The 19193-nt window shown below is 52.3% G+C and overlaps 2 protein-coding genes across 3 annotated transcripts; both read right to left on the bottom strand.

Annotated features, from left to right (window-relative positions):
• Window positions 1-6062: 6062 nt before the first annotated feature.
• LOC113485428 (kelch-like protein 10) lies at window positions 6063-9910 on the bottom strand. Its single transcript, XM_026858559.1, is given in 5 exon segments — window positions 6063-6387; window positions 6389-6568; window positions 7109-7242; window positions 7245-7333; window positions 9892-9910. Coding segments are annotated over 5 exon segments (747 nt in total).
• A 5222-nt stretch (window positions 9911-15132) lies between these two features.
• On the bottom strand, window positions 15133-17804 carry LOC113485348 (radial spoke head protein 3 homolog B-like). 2 transcript variants are annotated; one of them, XM_026858463.1, is made up of 5 exons: window positions 17421-17804; window positions 17023-17101; window positions 16253-16394; window positions 15319-15380; window positions 15133-15264 (listed from the first exon to the last, which is right to left on the bottom strand). In XM_026858463.1, the coding sequence occupies exons 1-5, from the start codon at window positions 17504-17506 to the stop codon at window positions 15154-15156; spliced, it is 480 nt and encodes a 159-aa protein (XP_026714264.1). In that variant the 5' UTR covers window positions 17507-17804; the 3' UTR covers window positions 15133-15153. The 2 variants fall into 2 exon arrangements, 1 of the variants encoding a protein (XP_026714264.1); XR_003399410.1 differs by lacking the exons at window positions 15133-15264; window positions 17023-17101; window positions 17421-17804 and adding an exon at window positions 16866-16985 and having other exon boundaries at window positions 15289-15380.
• Window positions 17805-19193: the final 1389 nt, after the last annotated feature.

The raw sequence follows: 19193 nt of genomic DNA, 5'->3' as shown, positions 1-19193 counted from the left end.
TGGGACAGCAAGTGACCGGGGCCACTCTCACTTTTGCAGCACAGGACACTCTTTGGTGGCGCCGGCGCCAGCGAGCGGGAGCAGCTCCTCATCCTCAGTGCTCCCCACCCTGCTGCAGCGCGTGAACGTGGCCAATGGAGTCAGAGGAGATTTGCCCCATCTGCCGCGACTGTCAAGATGACGCCGCTTATGTGCTGCCCTGTTGCCACCAGTTCTGCCTGGGCTGCATCCTGCAGTGGATGGATGTGAAGGCAGAGTGCCCGCTCTGCAGAGGACCAGTAGAGACGCTGCAGTTCGCTGTGCAGGGAGGAAATGGCTATCGAGAGTGTGCCATCACGCTCCTCGAAGGGTCGCCTGAAGCCAGCAGCCAGGAAGATGCAGCTCCCAGCCTCCTGGCCGAAAGCAGCCCCCATAGCACCATGGCTTCCCCTCAATCCTCTCCGCAGGAGATGCTGTACCCAGACGAGCACGGGGCTGCAGAGCCAGAGGCCGTGGGTGGCATCGTGTCTGAGGGCTGGGCAACTTTTTTCCAAAACGAGGAGTGCTTCGTCGAACCCGTGTACTGGTGGCTGCGCTGGGAGCTGATGGCGATCTACGGGTCCCAGTGGTGGCATGTACAGCGTGCAGAGGGCAACGTCCTGCACGTCCTGTGCGTCCACGGCCCAGTTGCAGAGGTCATGGTCCGGGAGCTGCAGCCCATCCTTGGGGAACACACAGCCCCTCTGGTCCGTGGCATCATTGACGCCATCGAGAGGTGCAGCGAGGACCTCTGGATCCTGGGGCGCTCCCCGGCTGTCGGGGAAGAGGACAACAGTTCTGAGGCCAGATCCAGCCCCACCAACTCCGGCTGCAGCAGCTCCCGGTGTGGGACTCCCAACACTGACGCAACCTCCTCCAGGAGCCCTGAAAGATCCGACAGGGAGGAGGAAGCCGGCACGTCAGAGGCCGCTCTCTGCGGGGGCCCCGGCCACCCCCCATCTGCGCCCATCCTGGCAGAACAGGAGCAGCCCCAGGAGGAGCCGGGGGAGGCGGTGGCAGCAGGTCCCTCTGCTCCCAGGCAGCGCAGGAACCGCGTGAGTGGGAGGCCCAGGCGCCCCCCGAAGAGGAGGGCCCCCGGCCCCCAGGACTCTCCCCAGCCCTGCAAGAGGCCGCCCCGCCGGCAGCACTAGCAGCGCTGCAGCAGAGCTTTATTCAAGCCCAAGAAAATAAATTCCTGTTTCCCTGACCTGGTCTCCGGGTGCTGCTTTCTCTCCCTTCTCCTGGTGCCTTTCCCTGCCCCACCCTGTGCCCCAGCGTGGTGGCCCCCACCTGCTGCTGACTGACCACGGGCACTGGACCAGTGGGGAGAGGCTGCAGGGGTCACTCTGTCTATACTCTTAACTCCTTCCCAAGACGCTTCCAGCTCACGGCAGGTGCTTTTGCCAAACCATCGCTGCCTCAGTCACCATCAGGTTAGGCTCTTTTTCAGCATTAATTGTCTCATCCATCTGAAATGAATCTCTTTATGATATCTGTCTTATAAGCAGCGTGGATGCTAGGGCAGTACTCCAGGTCAGCCCACAGTAACATTTCAGAGTAGCAGGATCTCGGGAAAGGGTTTCTAGGGTTTCTGCACACCCATGCCTTTCTCTGGGTTGCGCAGCAGAGGGAGGCAGGGACCCATAATGTGATGAACAGGCCCTTCCCTCGTCCTTGAGAAACCACGGTGAAAACAGGAAAGAGATCACTTTATGAAGGACAGAATATTCTTCCAGGTGATGGGAAAATCTGAGCTCTGTCCTTGTGCAGTGTCTTTGCAGGGCCCCATGGGGAGGCTCAGGGCTGCAACACGCAGCTCCGTGGGCTTGGACGGGGCTGTGGGCTGTCACCTCGTTTGGCCTGCTGGCCTCAGGCAGGGTCAGATCTGCTCGTGGTCTTCTTGAAAGATATTTGTTTAATCCTCTTAAAACGTCCCCACCTCTCCCATAAGCACCCTCTGCCAGTGCTTCATCAGCCTTTACACTGGGAAGTTTTCCCTGAGCTCTAACCCGGAGCATCCCTGCTGCTGTTTCCCACCTTGCAGCCTCCTCGGTGCTGGGCAGAGCTGAGGGGTGGCTGCTCGTGCCTCGGAGGCTCTGCTCCATCTCGGACGCCCCAGGGATCTTTGCTGTCGTTTTATGAGACATGGTGTGCATCCAGCTCTGATTCCCTGCAGCTTGCAGGCCTGTTCCTGCAGGGCTGCTCCCTGGCCAGCTGTTCCCATCCCGTGTCACTGCTTGTTCTGGCCTTGCAGTCACTGTGCTGGGTGTCCCTGGTCGCGTTTCCTGCAGGCAACATCCCTTCAAATCGGTGTGTGCTTTGAAGAATGGAAGTGCTGTCCATCGTACGTGATGATAAAAAAAATCTCGCATGTGGTGAAGCCTTCAAACGTTGTACTGAGCGTTAGTGATACCGTGCAGAATAGCAGTGGGTTTTTTTCTGGACCAGAGCTAAATTTTTACTGCTCTGTCATCTTAGTCCATTTGATTTGGGTCTTGGCTATGCCTTGGTTACAGTTTCTAACCACTGCCTTTGGATACAGTGGCTGCCAAACCCACATCTGCAGGTTCTGAGGGCAGGGACTTTTGTCCTTGGGGTAATACACATTTCAGTGTGTGCTGATGTGCAGGCCCACCATAGGTCTGACTTTTTGTCAACCTCCAGTTGTTTTTGGCAAGAGAAGCCAGTCAAAGATTCCCCATAATTCCAAAGATTCCCCCTAACTGCCTTGCATACACTTTTGGGATCATAAAGAAGATTTTCTGAAAAATCAGAATGTTTTCTGATACCCTCTCACTCAGTCTGTAGTTAGTGTATTTTACTCCCTCCCTCTCAGTGTGTCTGCTTTGCTTGTCAAGGAAAATAGACACCTCAGACTTAAGTTTTCTGTATATTTGATGATATCATCAGTTATTTGGCAGGATTGTTTTTAACCTCCATCTTACTGGAGAAGCTCAGTAATTGGGAAGGAACAGATTTTTCACACTGTGATCCCATCTTATTCTCAGTCCCAGCTCTGCCTCATACAACCTCTGTTCCCTCTCTGCAGACTTATGTCAGCAGTTAAGTACCATTTTGTCAGTGGACTGCAAGTGGCAGGGCCAGTGACACTGTCGGATGGCTGCTCCTTGTTTGTCTTGGTGGCACATCCTTCTGCCTGCAGCCTGGCGAGGGGTGGCCATGTTTGAGAGATTAATCTGAAATCGGTTTCTTAGCACCCTGCAAGGAGGTTTATCCCTGATTTACCAGGAGATTTGGAGACTGGGGTTAACATCTCTTATTTGTTTCGCTCCCTCACTCCCAGAATCTTTGATCTCTGTGTTAGGGATGATTGAAGCTTTAGAAGGATGACTTAATTACGCTTTGCTTGATTTTCTCATCTGTAAGGGAGAGAAGTGATGTATTTCACAGGCATGTTGTGAGGTACCTTGAGAACCTCTCAAAGAAAATGTTACAGGAGAAATACGGATTTTAAGCAAGTATAAACTAAAGTTTGCCAAAGCAGAAGGTTCTTTAACATTCACTATTTTTGTTATGTGGATAAATAATTAAATATCCTTACCAGAATGTGGAAGATGTTGTCGCTTTTGACTCTTACAGCTCTTCTGGATTTTTTTTTTCTACAGCGTTGATTGTGTACTCCATTTTTTTTCCCAAATATTGTCTACCTCTGATTGTGATTCAATTTTCTTACAACAAAATACACATTGTTAGAAGTAGAACACCTTGCAGTCATGCTGTGCATTTCAGTGAGGTTTTAGACATGAAAAGGGCAATAAGTGTGGCCAGAATTCATATTTGTTATATCCCACTGCAAATGTGAATGAAAAAGTGGGCTGCACTTCGTGGTGATCATGACTTAGTCAGAAACTGAGCTCGAGGGATAAGCAGTGTGGTGCGTACAGTTTGATTCAGTAAGTGTAAAAATTTGCTCTTCTCACATATTAAGGGGACCGAAGGTCCATGTATCTTACCAAATTCAGCAACTTAACTGTGAAAGCAACACCTCCTCCCTTGCTTTTACCAAGTCTCAGCTACTTTCTTCGAGGTGGTACAAGCACAGCATGATGAAACCAGTCTCAGGCTGTACATCGACTGGATTTCACACCAGAGTGGTTTATAGCACCAGTTTTTAATGTCCACACTCACCCTCTGGCTGCCTCGGCCTGTTGTTTCTCTTGACACTGAGTTTGGCCGCCAGGCTTTTCCTGAACAGCCGGGCTGCTGATGGGGTTTATCCAAATCTGGGTGTTTCTTTCTCTACGTGCTGAAAGCAGTGGAAGAGGTTCTTGGTGCCGTCTGTGCTCATGGAGCTCCTGCAGGGAAAACATGTCGGACGTGTTTCCACACTCGTGATGGGTGACCCCTGAATTGTATCAGCTTTTAAATTGGGTAGTGTCCATCTTGGGTTGCTCTTCTGCTCCTCATGAAGGGATTATTCAAAGCTTTTGCTCTGTCAGGAAGTTCCAGAATTTATCAGCAAAATTTCTGTATTAAACAAGCCTTGTTTTTGTCAATATGACCAACTGTAGAAAGTAGTATATAGGGCTTTTCTGCCAGCATCACTAATTACTTTTGATAAGTATGTGTCATTAAACTCATAATTTGACAAATCATCAAGCTAGGTTAATAGTAACAATAGTGATTAAAATCTGACTCTTTTCATACAGTCCTTCTCATCCATAGAATTCAAAGCACTTTATAAAGGACAGTAAGGTTTTTTCTGGGGAAATGACTATAGAAAGATTAAATGACTTAAAGACACATTTCATGTAAGAAACTGAGCTTGTCATAGACAGTGACTGTGAGCCAGCACAATGCACTTGCAGCCCAGAAATCCAACCGTGTCCTGAGCTGCATCAAGAGAATTGTGGCCAGCAGGCCAAGGGAGGGGATTCTCTCCCCTGCTCAGCTCCGGTGAGACCCCCCTGAAGTGCTGTGTCCATCTCTGGGCCCCCAGAAGGGGTCCCTCAGCTCAAGAGGGTCCAGAGGAGGCCTCAAAGATACTTGGAGGGCTGGAGCACCCCCCTGTGAGGACAGGCTGAGAGGCGGATTCAGCTGGAGAAGAGAAGGCTCCGGGGAGACCTTAGAGCAGCCTTCCAGGGCTGAAAGGTGCTGCAGGAAAGGGGAGAGTGACTCTTGGTCAGGGGGTAGGGATAGGATAAGGGTAATGATTTTAAACTGAGAGAGGGGAGATTTAGATTAGATCTGAGGAAGTTATTCTTCCCTGTGAGGGTGGTGAGGCCCTGGCACAGGCTGCCCAGAGCAGCTGTGTCTGCCCCCTCCCTGGAAGGGTTCAAGGCCAGGCTGGACGGGGCTTTGGGCAGCCTGGGCTGGTGGAAGGTGTCCCTGCCTGGGGTGGGGGTGGGACTTGGTGATCTTTAAGGTCCCTTCCAACACAAACCATCCTGCACTTCTCTGAAGGGGCAGTGATGGGTTTGCCAGGTCTACTTGTAATTCTGCATCTGGGTCTGTTGTGATCTCCTGGGCTGACTGGAGCTGGGTTTGGTCCCTGCTCTGGCTTCCTCCAATGGCTGGCAGTGGGGCCTCTCGCTGGGTTGGAATGGCGGCGACACTGGAGATTCATGGGTTTGTAAATACTCCGAAAAAAGGCAATACAGGCGATCTCTTGAAACGGCAACCAGATTCTCAGCCAGTGAGGAGCGTTCAAGCCCCTATCATCATGTTTTCCCTGTGTTACTCCATGGGCTTTTCAGGAGAAAGCACAGGCTGTGTGCAGTGAGGATTGCTGCGATTGCTACCAGAGGCACCCCTGGAGAAATGGCTGTAACCTGTTAGTGGAAGGGGTGGCTAGTCATGGCACAAATTGGCTTCATACACAAGAACAACCTACCAAACCTCCAAGCAATTATTCCTCTCATGGGGTGTGTTCTAGCTGATTTGAAAGAAGGGAAAGAAACCACACACAACAGAAACCACCATATGGACTTATCATGTCATGTTTAAGTGTAGGTCGAAGAGGTGAAATTTATCAAAGTAGAGAAGAAACAGGAGGAAAGATGTTGTCTGGGCTTGCTGCTGCATCACCCACGCGCGGGGTAGCTGCGCTGTGTCTGCTGCCAGGCTGCGTGGTGCTGCTGGTGTCTGGGCAGGTTGTGAGCGACCCATCTGTCGACAGCCTTGCAGACGGCATTGTCTTGTGTCCCGCCACGCTCGGCCTGCTCGATGAGGAGACTGAGCTCGGGGATGGAGAGGTCGAGCAGCTCCGTGGACACCCGGTTCACCTCTGCGAAGTGTCAGAGGATGAACGCGTTGGCTGTGTCTCGCAGGTCGGGACAGAAGTAATACCCTGTGAGCCTCCAGATGCTGATGCAGTTTTCCAAGCAGAGCTGGGATTTGAGGAACTCAAATGCCCATGACATTGAACTGGTCTGCTGCGATGAGCAAACTCTCCATGTTGTTGACCGTGACCAGCACTGTCCTGGTGTAGGCATAGTTGATGATGAGGCTCATCATGTCAGGTGAAATGCCGGAGATTTTATATACTGGCTTCTCGGCGCTGTTCCACCTGCTGCTGAAAAAAGCCCTGCAAAACCAAAGCAGCGTGTGTGTGTGTGTGTGTGAAAACCAGCTTTGCTGGGTTAAGCCCAGAGCCCTTGATCCCCTGGGCTGCCTTCCCTGGGCATCAGCGTGGACACCTGCAGTAGCCATGCTGGGAGTCCGGGCAGTGGGTTAGTGCCTGTTTGAGGAGCTGGGGGCTATAAAAAGGAGCCACAGACTTGAGCTGCGGCCAGAAAGCGACAGGGTGAGGGTCCCCTTGCTTCAGCAAGAGCAGCAGCAAGTAAGGGCCTGTGGGGAAGGAAAACCTCCTGGCACCGAGGGCAGGTGAGCCCGGCCAGCCACGCTGCCAGCCCTGCACCGCCTCGGGGCTCATCAGGCACCGCCTTGGAGCTGCTGGTAGGTGCTGGGCTGGGGGTGAGTTCTGGTGCTCAGGGGGGGACCAGGACCACGGGAACTGCTGGGTGAGAGTTTAGTGCTGGTGGAAGCGCTGGAGATACCCCCAGGTGCTGTGAGACAGGCCAGGAAATGCCGTTTGTCCCCATCCCCTCCTGCATCCAGCACGGAAATGAAATAGCCACTGCGGCTACAGAGGATGGTCTCATGAGCCTCGAACTGGACACCGTCCACACTGATGACCATGTCACAGCCCTTCCCCTCCAGGCAGCGATCGCTGAAGCTGGGGGAAACCATCTCCCTCACCTGCTCTCATTGTGTGAGGATGAAGAGCCGGTGGGTGCTGAGCTGTCACCCCTGCTGCAGCCCAAGGCAGTGCCAGGTGCTTCTCCCTGTGGTGCTGCGGAGCGTTGTTGTGGCCCCCCAGCATCACCCTAGAAAACCTGCCCGGTGGTTCTGGAACCACCCCAGTATGATGTCACCCTCTCATGACGTCAAGGACGCGGGGGAGTGGGGCCAGCCGTGAGCCCCTCCGCGGTGATGGGGTCCTGGTCCTGCCGGGCCCTGGCTCCATGGCTGCCCTCGGCCTTTCCTCGACCACAGCCCCGGTGACCCGGGACCTCCATTCCCCCCATTTCTGCCCCATTTCTCCCTTAATCCCTCATGGGTTAAAGCCTCCTGCGTGGAGCCTTCCTGGGGTGGGGTCTGCTGTGCTGGGGGCGTGGCCTGACTCCACCTGCAGCTGTGGGATCTCTCCCCAGTGGGTGGAGCATCTCAGAGGGTGTGGCCTGTTGGTGGGTGGGGCCAGCCCCAGAGTCCCGCCCATTATTATTGAGCTGTGGCTGAGGCGGCCTCTGAGGGGGGTGTGGCTTTCCCCTGTAGGGGTGTGGCCTCTCCAGGGGGTGTGTCCCACCTCGGGGCAGGGCTTTCTCCACTCTCCCTTGCCATAGTGATGAAAAAGGGAGTTCTCTTGAGGATGTGGAGCCTCCCAGTGGGCGTGGCCCCGGAGGGGGCCTATTCAGGAGTGGTGTGGGCGGGTCCAGGGATGCTGCTGTCCAATGAGGCGCTGCTGTTCCATGAGATGTGTGGGGCCCTTGCCAAGCTGAGCAATGGGCACAAGACAGCCAAGCTTGGGGGGGGGGTGTCATGTGGGCTCTTATGGGGGTCTTCGGCAGCATCCCAGGGGTCCTGGGTGGGTCATAGATGGTGTCAAGGGGTGCTGGGAGGGTCTTTAGAGGAGTCCTGGGGGCCCTTGAAAGGATCCTGGGGGTGTTATGGGGGTCCTGGGAGTCCTTAGAAGGGTTCTGGGGGTGTTATGTGCTCCTGAGGGGAACTTAGAGTGGTTCTGGGAGGTCAAATGGGGGTCCTGAGTGCTCCTGGTGTTTCATAGATGTCCTGAGGGGCACCACAGGGGTTCTGGGGGTGTCTTTGTGAATTATAAGGGTCTTAGGAGGTACCCCAGGGTTGGGGGCAGGGCTTGGGGAGAACACTGAGGATTTGAGAGGGCCCTGGGGACATACTGGGTGTCCTGGGGGCCCCACAGGATATTGGGGTTGCTGTAGAGCACACAGGGGGTGCGGATCTTGGCAGCCAGCAGGGGCTCCTGGGATGTTTGGGGGGGGGGGTCCCCTGACACCCCCCCATGACCTGCTCCGGGTCTGTATTGACAGGCTGGTGGACAAGTGGTCAGGCTCCATTGAGATGGGGGTGGCGGCACACAATCCCAACAGCCTCAAATACCCCACCACTGTGACCAACCTCCACTCCAGTGGCCCCCCCAGACACCTGGGTCCCCTTAGAGTGGGGCTGGGGACTCCCCAGGTGCCTGGTTCCTCCCAAGACACCCCCTCTGACATTCTGTGTGTGTGTCCCCGGCACCATCATGACGAGTGGCTGCAGGATCCTGGCCAATGGGCAGTTGAACTCAAGTTCATCCTCGATGAGCTGCAGGCTTTAGTCCCCTGCCATTTACAATCCACACCACCCTCGGCTGGTGTGTGGCCCAGGAGAGGGGTTGGAATCACACCAAGCACCAGGTGGCTCAGTAAGCAGGGGGGAATTACCACAGCTGCTTCTCCCCTCTTGTACAGACTGATGAGGGCAAAGCCCGCCCATCTTGTTCAACAGTTACTATAATGTTCACAGTCATGTTCTTGGAGAGGCTTGGAAAAAAACATGCCTGAGTTAAGGCCGAGCACACAAGCATTTCCATAGCAGTTTTAGATAGGAGCAGGTACCCTGAACGTATTATTATATTGGATAAGAAAAGGGGATCCTGTGTTCATGGAGGTTCTGGGAATGCCACAGCATGGCCTGGAAACACGAAGGAACGATGGTCATTGGCACTAGGAGTCAGCAGGGGTCCAGCAGGAGAAAGCCTGGTCGCCCCACCTAATAATCTTCCCTGGTGAAATGACCGGCTGGGGAGATGGGAGGTGTGTGGTGGCCACTGTCCACCCCGTCGTGAGGAAGGCTTTCCGCAGCGTTTGCCAGAACAGCCCTGTGGAGACGCTGAAGCAGCGTGGGCTGGCTGAGGAGAGGGGGAGGTGGGTAGAAAGTGGCTGAAGAGCCAAGCCCAGGGGGTGGTGAGCAGCGGCACCAAGTCCAGCTGGATCCAGCAGGGAAGCCCAAGGCAAGAGGCATTGCCAGCAGGTGGAGAGAGGGGGGGTCCTTCCCTCTGCTCCGTCCTGCGCTGGGCTCCCCAGGGCAGGAGAGGAGGGGCCATGCTGGAGAGAACCCCAGGCCCCTCCACTGTCCACTGGGGGTCGGGCTGTTGGTCAGTTGGAGCCGACAGCCCCCAGCGCCGGCAGCAGCACAACTGGTATCCCAAAACTCAAGATGCATGCGAGCTTATTAAAATTTGATCTTTTTTTTTTTTGGTAAGTCTTCCTTATTTGCAACTTCACCATTGTTTCATAACCACCAAGGTATAGAAAACACAGAATTTAACTTACTCACCTTCTTCGTGCACAAACATCTTTCTATATAGACATACCTACATGTCAGTCTTGATGCTAGGTTTTGCATAGTCATGCACTGAAACAGAGCTGTAAGTGAACCAGTGCTGACACAGACAGCTTGTCCTAAAAACAAAAAGCACTTAATTTGTTGAGCCTCTTCGCCTTGAAAAGCATCCTGGCATACAGCAAAGAGACTAAAATACGAACATGTATCTTCACCACTCCAGTGCAGCAACCAGAGGAGTAAGTGGCATGCTGTCTCTGCAGATGGCTTTATTTAGAGACCCCAGGGGCAGCGAGAGCGCCCGACTATGTAAAATGTTCCAGCAAAGCCATTAGAAGCAGCTGGCAAAGTAATTGTAAGTTTAATGCCCACTATTGAAAGGACCTGTATTTTTAAGAGATTTATCTTAATTCCTCTTAAAACCTTTAACTCACAGCTACATCTCCAGTTCCAGTCTTTACCAGCATAAGCCGTATATTTCCAGGAATCACTACTGCCGCTTCTTTTCTATTTAATATGGGGTTGTTCCTGCAAGATGGGTTTTGTACACTATCTAGGAGAGAAAACCACACTGCTCACGTGCACTGACAAATGTAAGAAAAAGAAGCTGCAAAGAAGTGATAAAGTCTTGCTTTAGCATTTCAGGCTTTTCTTCAGCTAATACCCTAAAAATGACCCATTTTGAGGGCAAAGTCTCCCAGTGGGAAGCATACTCGATTCACAGTGTCATGCCCACAGCTGGGTTTGGGCTCTAGTTCCTGGCCTTTGACTTATTACTCATTTACTATGACTATCCATGAGACTCTTGCCTTGGATTTACTATATATTTTCAGAGTCACAGAATCAACTAGGTTGGAAAAGCCCTTGAAGATCATCCAGTCCAACCATTAACCTAGCACTGACAGTTCCCAACTACACCAGATCCCTCAGGGCTAAGTCGCTATTTTGCATCAAACAGTAACTGGGTAAAGGCAAATATAATTCCGGGAGCAAGGAACAGGACCCAGCACTCTCCTCCACACGGACTGCTCTGCTCTTTGGGTGGCAGGAGCTGCTCACACATGCTCTCCCTCTGCTCATGTCTCCTACTCTCCAGTACCATGAGGTCTGCAGTCAGTGGAGGAAGCTGAGGATGCTCCGCGGGTCACAGTGGTTCAGGAACTCTTAGGTCTAAGGAGGGCACTGAACTTGGAAATTTCCCCCAAGCTCTAACTGCTCAGCTGTGACACAAAACAGGGGGGTAGCACTAGTAGAGGCCATATTTCAAAGGAATGAAACGTGCAGGTTGCCTGCACTGACAGAGAAGGTCTGGCTCCAGTTCAGAGTGAAGCCGAGGGACGCATGTGGGCACACCCAGGACGACAAGTAGGTGCCCAGTCTAGGAGACAGGCACTCCTCTGCATCTCCTGGGGATAGGATGGGGTGTGCTCCTGCCTGGCATGCTCTCTGCTGTGGATCTCAGATTGCAGCACCCAACCGCCCCCTCTTATTTTCAATACTCTTCAGCCATCAAGCGCTGCGGCAGGAGCTGTGCTCCCAGAATGACGATGAGAAATGGAGCACAGCAATGCCCGGCATCGCCAACCCTGAGGGTACCAACAGGCAGCCCCTCCCCGTCCCTCCGCTCTGCCCGGTGAAGCCGTCGCTCCCCACTCATGGGCAGATGCGCCCCCACCGCCTGCCTGTGCTCCCTCATCAGACAGAGTGGTTAATCACAGCTCAGCAGGTTGCACGGCATGGTAAGAGCAGGGAACTCGGCCAGCTGGCAAAGATGCCGTCAGGTCAGATGTGGAGCAAAACTTCCAGTGTGAGTCTCCGTCAGTGGTTCAAACCTGCTGGGTGAGGAGACTTCCAGCTCAAAATGAGACCGACAACTTCGGCAAAGAACTGCAGTGTGGATCCTGCTTCCCTACTTTAGATCTAAACTTGATTTTACTCTTGCCCCTCAGTTCATACTGCTGGTTGTCTGATCTAAACTAATTCTTTATCTTGATTTTTGCTCATCTAGCTTGCTTACTCTTCTCACTTTGGAAGAAGGTTTGTTATCAAATAGTCAAAATTTAGTTCATGAAGCAGTTTTCTGATCCCATCTAAGTACTGTTGTTTTGGTAGTAATGGGAACTGCATTAATGCAAATTATATATGCAGATCCCAAAATAAATACAGAATGTGACTTGTGTTTGCTGTGAAATCAATGATTCAAGCTCTTCTCTAAACACAGACACTACAAACTAATTCCCGAGAGTGGCTGAGAGCCGTCATGTAGATTCTGTATATCACGACTCTCTGAGCTTGGGTGTTTCTTAATTGTTTTCAATTCATGGATTTATAGAGCAGCCACAGGCAGATGTTGAAACAGACAAAGACCATTACAAGAATTTTTGTTTCCTGCTTTATAGACCTTTAGAAGATTCTTCATACAGGAATCAGCTCAACCTAAATATTTTTCTGTGCTTCTATATGCAGTTTGAGCTGTTCTAACACCACCTTAAAACTGGTAGCCATCAATTGTCTCTCCTCAGCCTGAAATGACCTTTGTCAGGGGGAACGGATGTTCACAGAGTAGAAGAGAACAGACTGGGCAACATATCTTCCTCTTCAAAAAAAAAAAAAAAAAAGGCTCTTTCAATAAGAGGTGGAAAGATGCTACTTTGCTACACTATCAGGAACATTGAAACTGGAGGTTCAAGAAACAGTCATATAACATGATACTCAACCTGCATAAGAGCTTTAGAAAACAGATGTGTAAATCCACCTACAGACTTCTCTTACTCAGAACAGACACTTATCTTTTCTAAGGAAGCATGTAACGTCACCTCAGAAGATTTTTCCTATACCTGGCACTACTGTGTGTTCTGCTTGAAGAGAAATGGATGGCAATATATTTCAAGCGCCTTAGGGAAGCAATGTACACCTTGCAGTGGCTGGAGACTGGATTTATGAACAGATGCCAGACCCACGTCTCCAAAGGGAGCATTTTGGAAGCAGCACTCCCCCTGTCTGCCACCTCACTTTGGCAGACCCTGTCCCAATCAGCATAGCTTCTCAGCTGTGGAAAACACTTGTTCCTGGGCTTGCCCTAGGAGCAGGCTGGCTTTAAAAGTGCTTAACAGCTCGACGCCTGGCTCCTCTCCAGGGACTGGGGTGAGTGTTTCACACTACACCAAGGGCATCAGGGTCCATGCAGAAGCAGCCCAAGGAAAGCTCCCTTCTGCTGTCTGCTTCACTGGGGAAGGGATCCACCTGGGATTTGCAGGACCACATTTAACTCTGAACTGAGAGGAGGCTGCACATCATCTCCCCATCGTACTACCTGGGACACGCATCCAGCAGTAAGAAGTGGAGGAAGAAACGGGGTTCCCAGCCTCTCAGCTTATTGTGGCCCTCTCCAGCTCCTCCTTAAGTCCACCCCCTTTAGGACACCTGCCTGTTGTCACTACCCGCTGCTACATGGTGGGATCCCAACAGGCCTGAATTTCCCACAGCTCCCACCTCCATCAGGAGACCCCCTACCCAACCCCTGCAGCCAACACACCTGAGAAAACTAAGTTCTACAATCTAAAGTTTTGGGCAAAGACGATTTAGCTGCTTGTCCAGATGCTGGTTTCTGGTTTATTTTCTTCATTGTGGTTTATTTATTGGAACAGGGACTGGACATGCATTTCTCCCTTCTCCTAGCTGTGGCAACTGAGACACAGACTCTCCATGAAGTGCAAAAGGAAAGACCCTTTATTATTACAATAGGACATATTTATGCTATGGTTAAAGCTTTTACTTCACAATTAGCAAATCAGCAATTCGACAGCTCTCAGCCTTTTCTCCTATCAGCACAGGACCACTCTCACAGGGGCTGTGCAGACCAATCGCCTGCTCACTCAGGCGCTGTTCACGCAGCAGTAACTTCCCACAGTTCAGGATTTTCCCACAGCTAAGTGTTGTCGCTGTCTGTTGTTTTTCCCTGACACCCTGGCACAACTCAGCAGTTTCTGATTTTTCTCCCAAGGCCTGTTTCTCATCAAAGCCTTGCTGCTTCTCAGGGGCTGCGCAGAGGTGACAGGCCGATGTCGACTTGCCTCTCTCCCACACCTAGCTAAAATTGTAAAGGAATAAAAAAAGGTTCCTTTGAGCACATAATACCATAGAACGGGACTGTCAAGTCTGGTTTATGTCTATTCTGCCTGCTACATTGCTATATGCACATATGAGAAAGAAAAAATAACACAAACCTCTCTCAGTGGGGTCAATTAGAAGAGTCGCTCTCACTAGCAAAGTGCAAGGCCGAGTCAAAGAGCTCGGCCAAGACCTGCTCATCAAATGCCACGGTGCCGATGGCACGGAGGGCTCCTCTGGGCCTGCAGCGGTGGTGTCTGCTGGCCTTCACACGATTCCTGCCAAGAGAATGCCACCTGTCAAACATTCAGACTTCAGCTGCCACTTCTCTGACCTGGAAGAACAACTCAAACAACAGAATGACCGAGGACATGAGTCTATGCAGCATCTGGGGTCCCTCTAGCCTCTACTTCTGCAAAGAGCATTCCCAGGAGGAAGTGCTGGAGAGCAGGCGTGCATTCAGCCTAGGCAGCAGCAAAACCCCCACAGGCTGAAGGGGAACTTCCTCCTCGAGGTACTGGCTTTCTTTACGTTAGATCTGAAAAGCAAGTGTCTTGCGAGTGGCCAGACTAAGCCTTTCCTGCTGTCTCAGCATGCCCTGATCTCCAGACACATGGCTTTATTGGGACTGCAAATAAAGATGACAGTTAGCATGGGGCAAGCAGAAAGTGCTCCAGAATTTTCTGCACTTTCCAGCATTCCTATTTTCTACCCTGTTTGTGATAACAAACAGGATATTCTGTATATCCTTATAAGGCAAGAGTGAAAAAAAAAAATGTATAAGGTTGAGTTACAATGAATAATACAGGTATACCTTTCCAGCTTACTGCTGATGGGGAATTACTCCTATCATCCATTGACTACTTGGAAATCACAGCTGCATTGCGCTGCTACTTAGGTTATAAGGTAGGAGGATGAATTTTTTAATTTCAGAGCCTTGCAAGTATTTGTTTAGGGTGTTACCATCATGAACACAGCTAAGCTAACTGCTTGACTTAGAACTGTATGAGGTATGGAAAAAGCTTGCTCTCAGGCTTGTCCTCCTGATGAGCCATCTAACAAGGCAAAGTCCCAGAGCACAGCTGCTTCAAATAAATAGTCTACTGCCTTGGTTTGCCCCAGAAACTGCAGATATGGGTTGTTTTGCTACAGGGTTTGTGAGCCTGGCTTTGCCCCTCCTCCTTTAGCTTGCCAGGCCATGGCTCCTCCTTCTTCTGCCAGGCTGCAGAGCAAAGCGGGTGGTTGCTCAAGGTGCACCAAAGCGGGTGGTTGCTCAAGGTGCACCAAAGCGGGTGGTTGCTCAAGGTGCACGTCTGCCTGACACACCATCTCCACCTTTATTCCATGGTCCCCAGGCTCATCAGAACACAACTCTGGAAAGCAAAAGCAGAAGGAATGACACGTGTTGGGGTCTGTTGAGCTTTAGAAGTCATGACTCTGCCTTTTGATTTAGTAGGACAAACTACATCCCAACACTGTGCTGCAGAATGACTCCTGTGAAGTAAGATGGCAAAAACCTACACCCCAACTGAAGAGGGACATGGTCATGATTGCTGACCCTCTGACACCGTGTGCTCTGCCAGCCCTGCTGCCCTCCTCGGGAAGGACTCCTGGCAGCAGGTGTCACTCAGCAGATGTCAGACACTGCAGCCCAGAGCACCGGGTCTCACCGTGAAGAACACGCAGCTCTCTTCCTCCCCGTCAGAACTGCCCTGGATGTGACACCACATCTGAAATGTGGGCACTTGGTCTGAATGGTACCTGTCTCCTACAAGACAGCTAAGAGACCCTGCTCAGAAAATAAGGGCTACAGAGAACACAACACAATCTACATTAGTCAGGTGGTAAGAGAAATAAACTCCCACCACAGACCACCTGGTTCTATGCCAACGGAGAGGAGCCTCAGTGCCACTGGGCAGCAGGCTCAGCAGTGGCACCAGTCACAAACCTCAGGCCACATCTGATGAGCATCTGGGAAAACCAAAGAAAGAAGCCCTGGCTTGTGTGCCAGGTTGTGCACTAAAACCTGAAGAAAGGTCAGCTAACCTCTCTGGAAAGGCCACCCTAATTCACCCTGTTTGTTAACATTCAGAGCAGTAAATTCCAAGATGTTATAAGGGCAATGGCTAGAGAACCACCACCCAAGGGGATGCTCCCAACTGCACCATGAACTGCCTGTTCCAGGTGTATCTGGATCGATGGGCTTTGAGTTGGCCATGAAATCAAGACCTTTACAGCATTCCACCTGTCTGCACAGCAGTGTGTGCTCTGACCTCCTCAGGCTCAGGTGCTTTTGGCTCCAGCTGCTCCTGCACTTGCTCCTCGGCCAGGGCTCTCCTGAGATCTTCTCCGTGCCTTGGAGTCTGAGGACAGTGATGTAGGATACTCTGGGCAGGTGGGAAGAAAAAAAAAAAAAATCCATCCCAGATTACTTTCTGTATGAAAGTGGTACTCCTTCTGCCCACAGGTAAAATGAAGATGATAGCCTCTCACCCCACAGACGTGCAGTTCAGGGCCCTGACCCCCAGGAGGGAGTCGTGGGCTCCATGCACCATGGGGGTGTTTGCTCCCCAGGCCTGTGCTGCACCCAGCTCCTAGGGACCTGCCCCACAGGGCCTTGCCCCAGCATCCTTCTCGGCTGCCGCGTAGGACAGAACAGCCACAGCCGAGCACAGGGCACCGGTGTGAGCACAGGGAACACAGGCTCCCCCTCTGTGCTCTCACCCTGGCACTGGAGGTTTCCGCCCCAACTCTTCCAGGGAGGAAGAGGCCTGTGTTTTGATGGCTTCCCAGCCCAGAAAGGCCGACCCTCCCACCCATACACAATGCCAAGGAGGAGAAATGTAGCCACTGCTTACTTTTGCCTGGCACTGAAGCAAAGCCTTGACGGTCAAGGCAGTTAACGTCACCGGCTAGAAAAGAGAACAAAGGCCAAGTGGGAGAAACTCCTCTGATGGTCCATGCTAGAAAGTAGAGTCACTGCCTTGACCCAGCTGGAACAACAAAGACACTTACAGATCCACTGAGGTCCAAGACTTTCATGAGTAGACCAATCAAGGGCAATGGGATTACCTGCATCTCCTGGGCTCTACTCCTTTGCCCATGCACAGAGAATGGACAAAGGAAGAGCTCTGTACCACTGAACCTGGCTTTGCTGTCTCCCCTGCAGCCCCTACAGCACCATTTACATCAGAAGAAATCCAGGCACAAAAGGAGCAAGTGGTGGCAGCAGGATTGGCTCAGTGTCACTTTACCAACAAATAAAGCTGAGTAAGTCGGCCAGCGCTGCCCCACAGCTGCCCCAGCAATGGGGGTACCTCTCCCCCAGCTCTCCAGCTCCCTTTCAGCTCAGCTGGAGCATCTCACTGAAGGCCACATTGGCGCCAGAGGTTTGGTACTGCAGTGGGGCTCACCTGAGGATGGCATCCAGCCAGAGCTCTTGCCTCTGGGGAAAAGAGCTCTTTCCTTCCTCCAGAGCTCTTCTCCGGGGCTGCAGCATAGGGCTGGCACCAGCTGGGGCTCTGCTGCGAAAAAAAGGCAGGGGTGACCCTGGAGTCCCACCCACATACCCGGTGCTGGGACAAGGCAACCTGTCCCTCCGCCCATCACCATCACGGGACCCAGAAAGCTGCACCGCCAGCCCTGTTGTGGACCTGAGCCGTCTCTTGACAGAGGAGTCTCTAACCAGCGGCCTAGAAAGAGGGCAAATTTCACAGAATTAAGCTGTGCTCAAGTTTTTGCAGGCAGTATGTTTTTTTGAGCTGCCTGGTGCTGCTGTTGCTGGGGAACACTCAAGACGCAGGCAGGGGGTAGAATGTGCGCAGCGAGAGAGCGATGGTTTGTGCAGCTGTTCAATGGGTTCGGCCTTTAAATGTGACCAGCCTGGTATGCCTGGTTCCTTTTTCCTTTTCAGACTGTATTTAGAGTTTACATCATACTTTTTAAAAAGCAAAACAAACAAGGAGACAAAGGGAAAAAAAAAAAAGAGCAATTTTTCTTCCCCCAGCTGGGCTTTTTTTCCCTGGTCCTGGCCACTTTGCAGCATGATGATTGGCACCAACATTAGTGCACAGGACTGGGCTCAGGGCAGGGCTTTTGTAGGCAGCACCTTCTTGAGGCTCCCAGTAATGCAGTTCAGGGGGAGCGCTCGAGAAATGGGGGCACTCACCCATAATTGCTCTTTCTGGTCTCTCCCCATTGCTGTCTGTCCGGATCCTTACCCCATTTTTTAGTTCCTCCCTCTCTTTCTTTAGCCCATCGCTATTTTGTCTTTCTCTTTCTTTCTCTGTCTGACTCCCTGTCTGCAGTTTCTCATTCCTCCTTGTCTGTCCTATAGCCTGTTGCTACTTTTTCATTTCTCCACACCTTCTTCTCCCTCTCCTCTTTTTTTCTGTCTCCATGTCCTGCTCTCCTGCAGCCTGGCCCCTCTCTCTTGCCTGTCTCCCCTGCTCAGCTGCCTGGGCCTTCTCTCTGGGCCTCTTTCCTGCTCGCCATCCCCTTCTGCTCTTCCTCCATCTCTATCCCAAAGGCCATCGCTGTTCTGTCCTTCTCTGCCCCTTGTCCTGACCCACACCCTGTTTCTCAGTCTCTAGGGACAGTTTCCATCTTCTCTTGCTCCGTGCTGTGCTCTGTCCCTGCCTCTCCCTCGCTTTTCCCTCTTACCCTTTCCCCTCCATCCCTCTCTTCTGCTCCCTGTCCCATGTCTCTGTCACTCCACTCTCCTGGTGCCTTCGCTGTCTCTCGCCCCCCGGCCCGCTCACTCGCCCTGCCTGTGTCTGTCCGTCCCTCTGTCCTCCTTCCTGCCCTTCTGCTCCCGCTGACCCTCCGTCCTGAGACTCATCACTCTCTTTCTTCCTGCACTCACTGTCCCCTTCCCCTCCACCCTCCTCCCGCTTTGCCCCTCTGCCCAGCTCCTCACCAGTATTTTTCCTTCCGCTACTCCCTGCCCAGCTCCCCCCATTCTCCTCGTCCCACTGCCCGTTTCTCATCCCTCTGCCCACCGCCCGTCCCTCTCCAGCCAGCCCAGTGCCCATCCCACCTCTCTCTTCTTCTTTTTCTTCTTCTTCTTGTCCTTCAACTCTTCCCCCATCTCTCCCCTGCTCCACCGGCCAGAGCAGCCCCGGGCGGTAGCCATGTGGCTGGGGGGCGGGGCGGGGCTGGGCCGGGGACGGTGTCCCCGCAGGGTC

This window comes from Athene cunicularia (assembly GCF_003259725.1).
Source record: "Athene cunicularia isolate RWA chromosome 13 unlocalized genomic scaffold, athCun1 chr13_part1, whole genome shotgun sequence".
Taxonomy (NCBI): domain Eukaryota; kingdom Metazoa; phylum Chordata; class Aves; order Strigiformes; family Strigidae; genus Athene; species Athene cunicularia.
The sequence above is the reverse complement of the archived record's forward strand: the minus strand, read 5'-3'. Positions and strand labels throughout refer to the sequence as shown.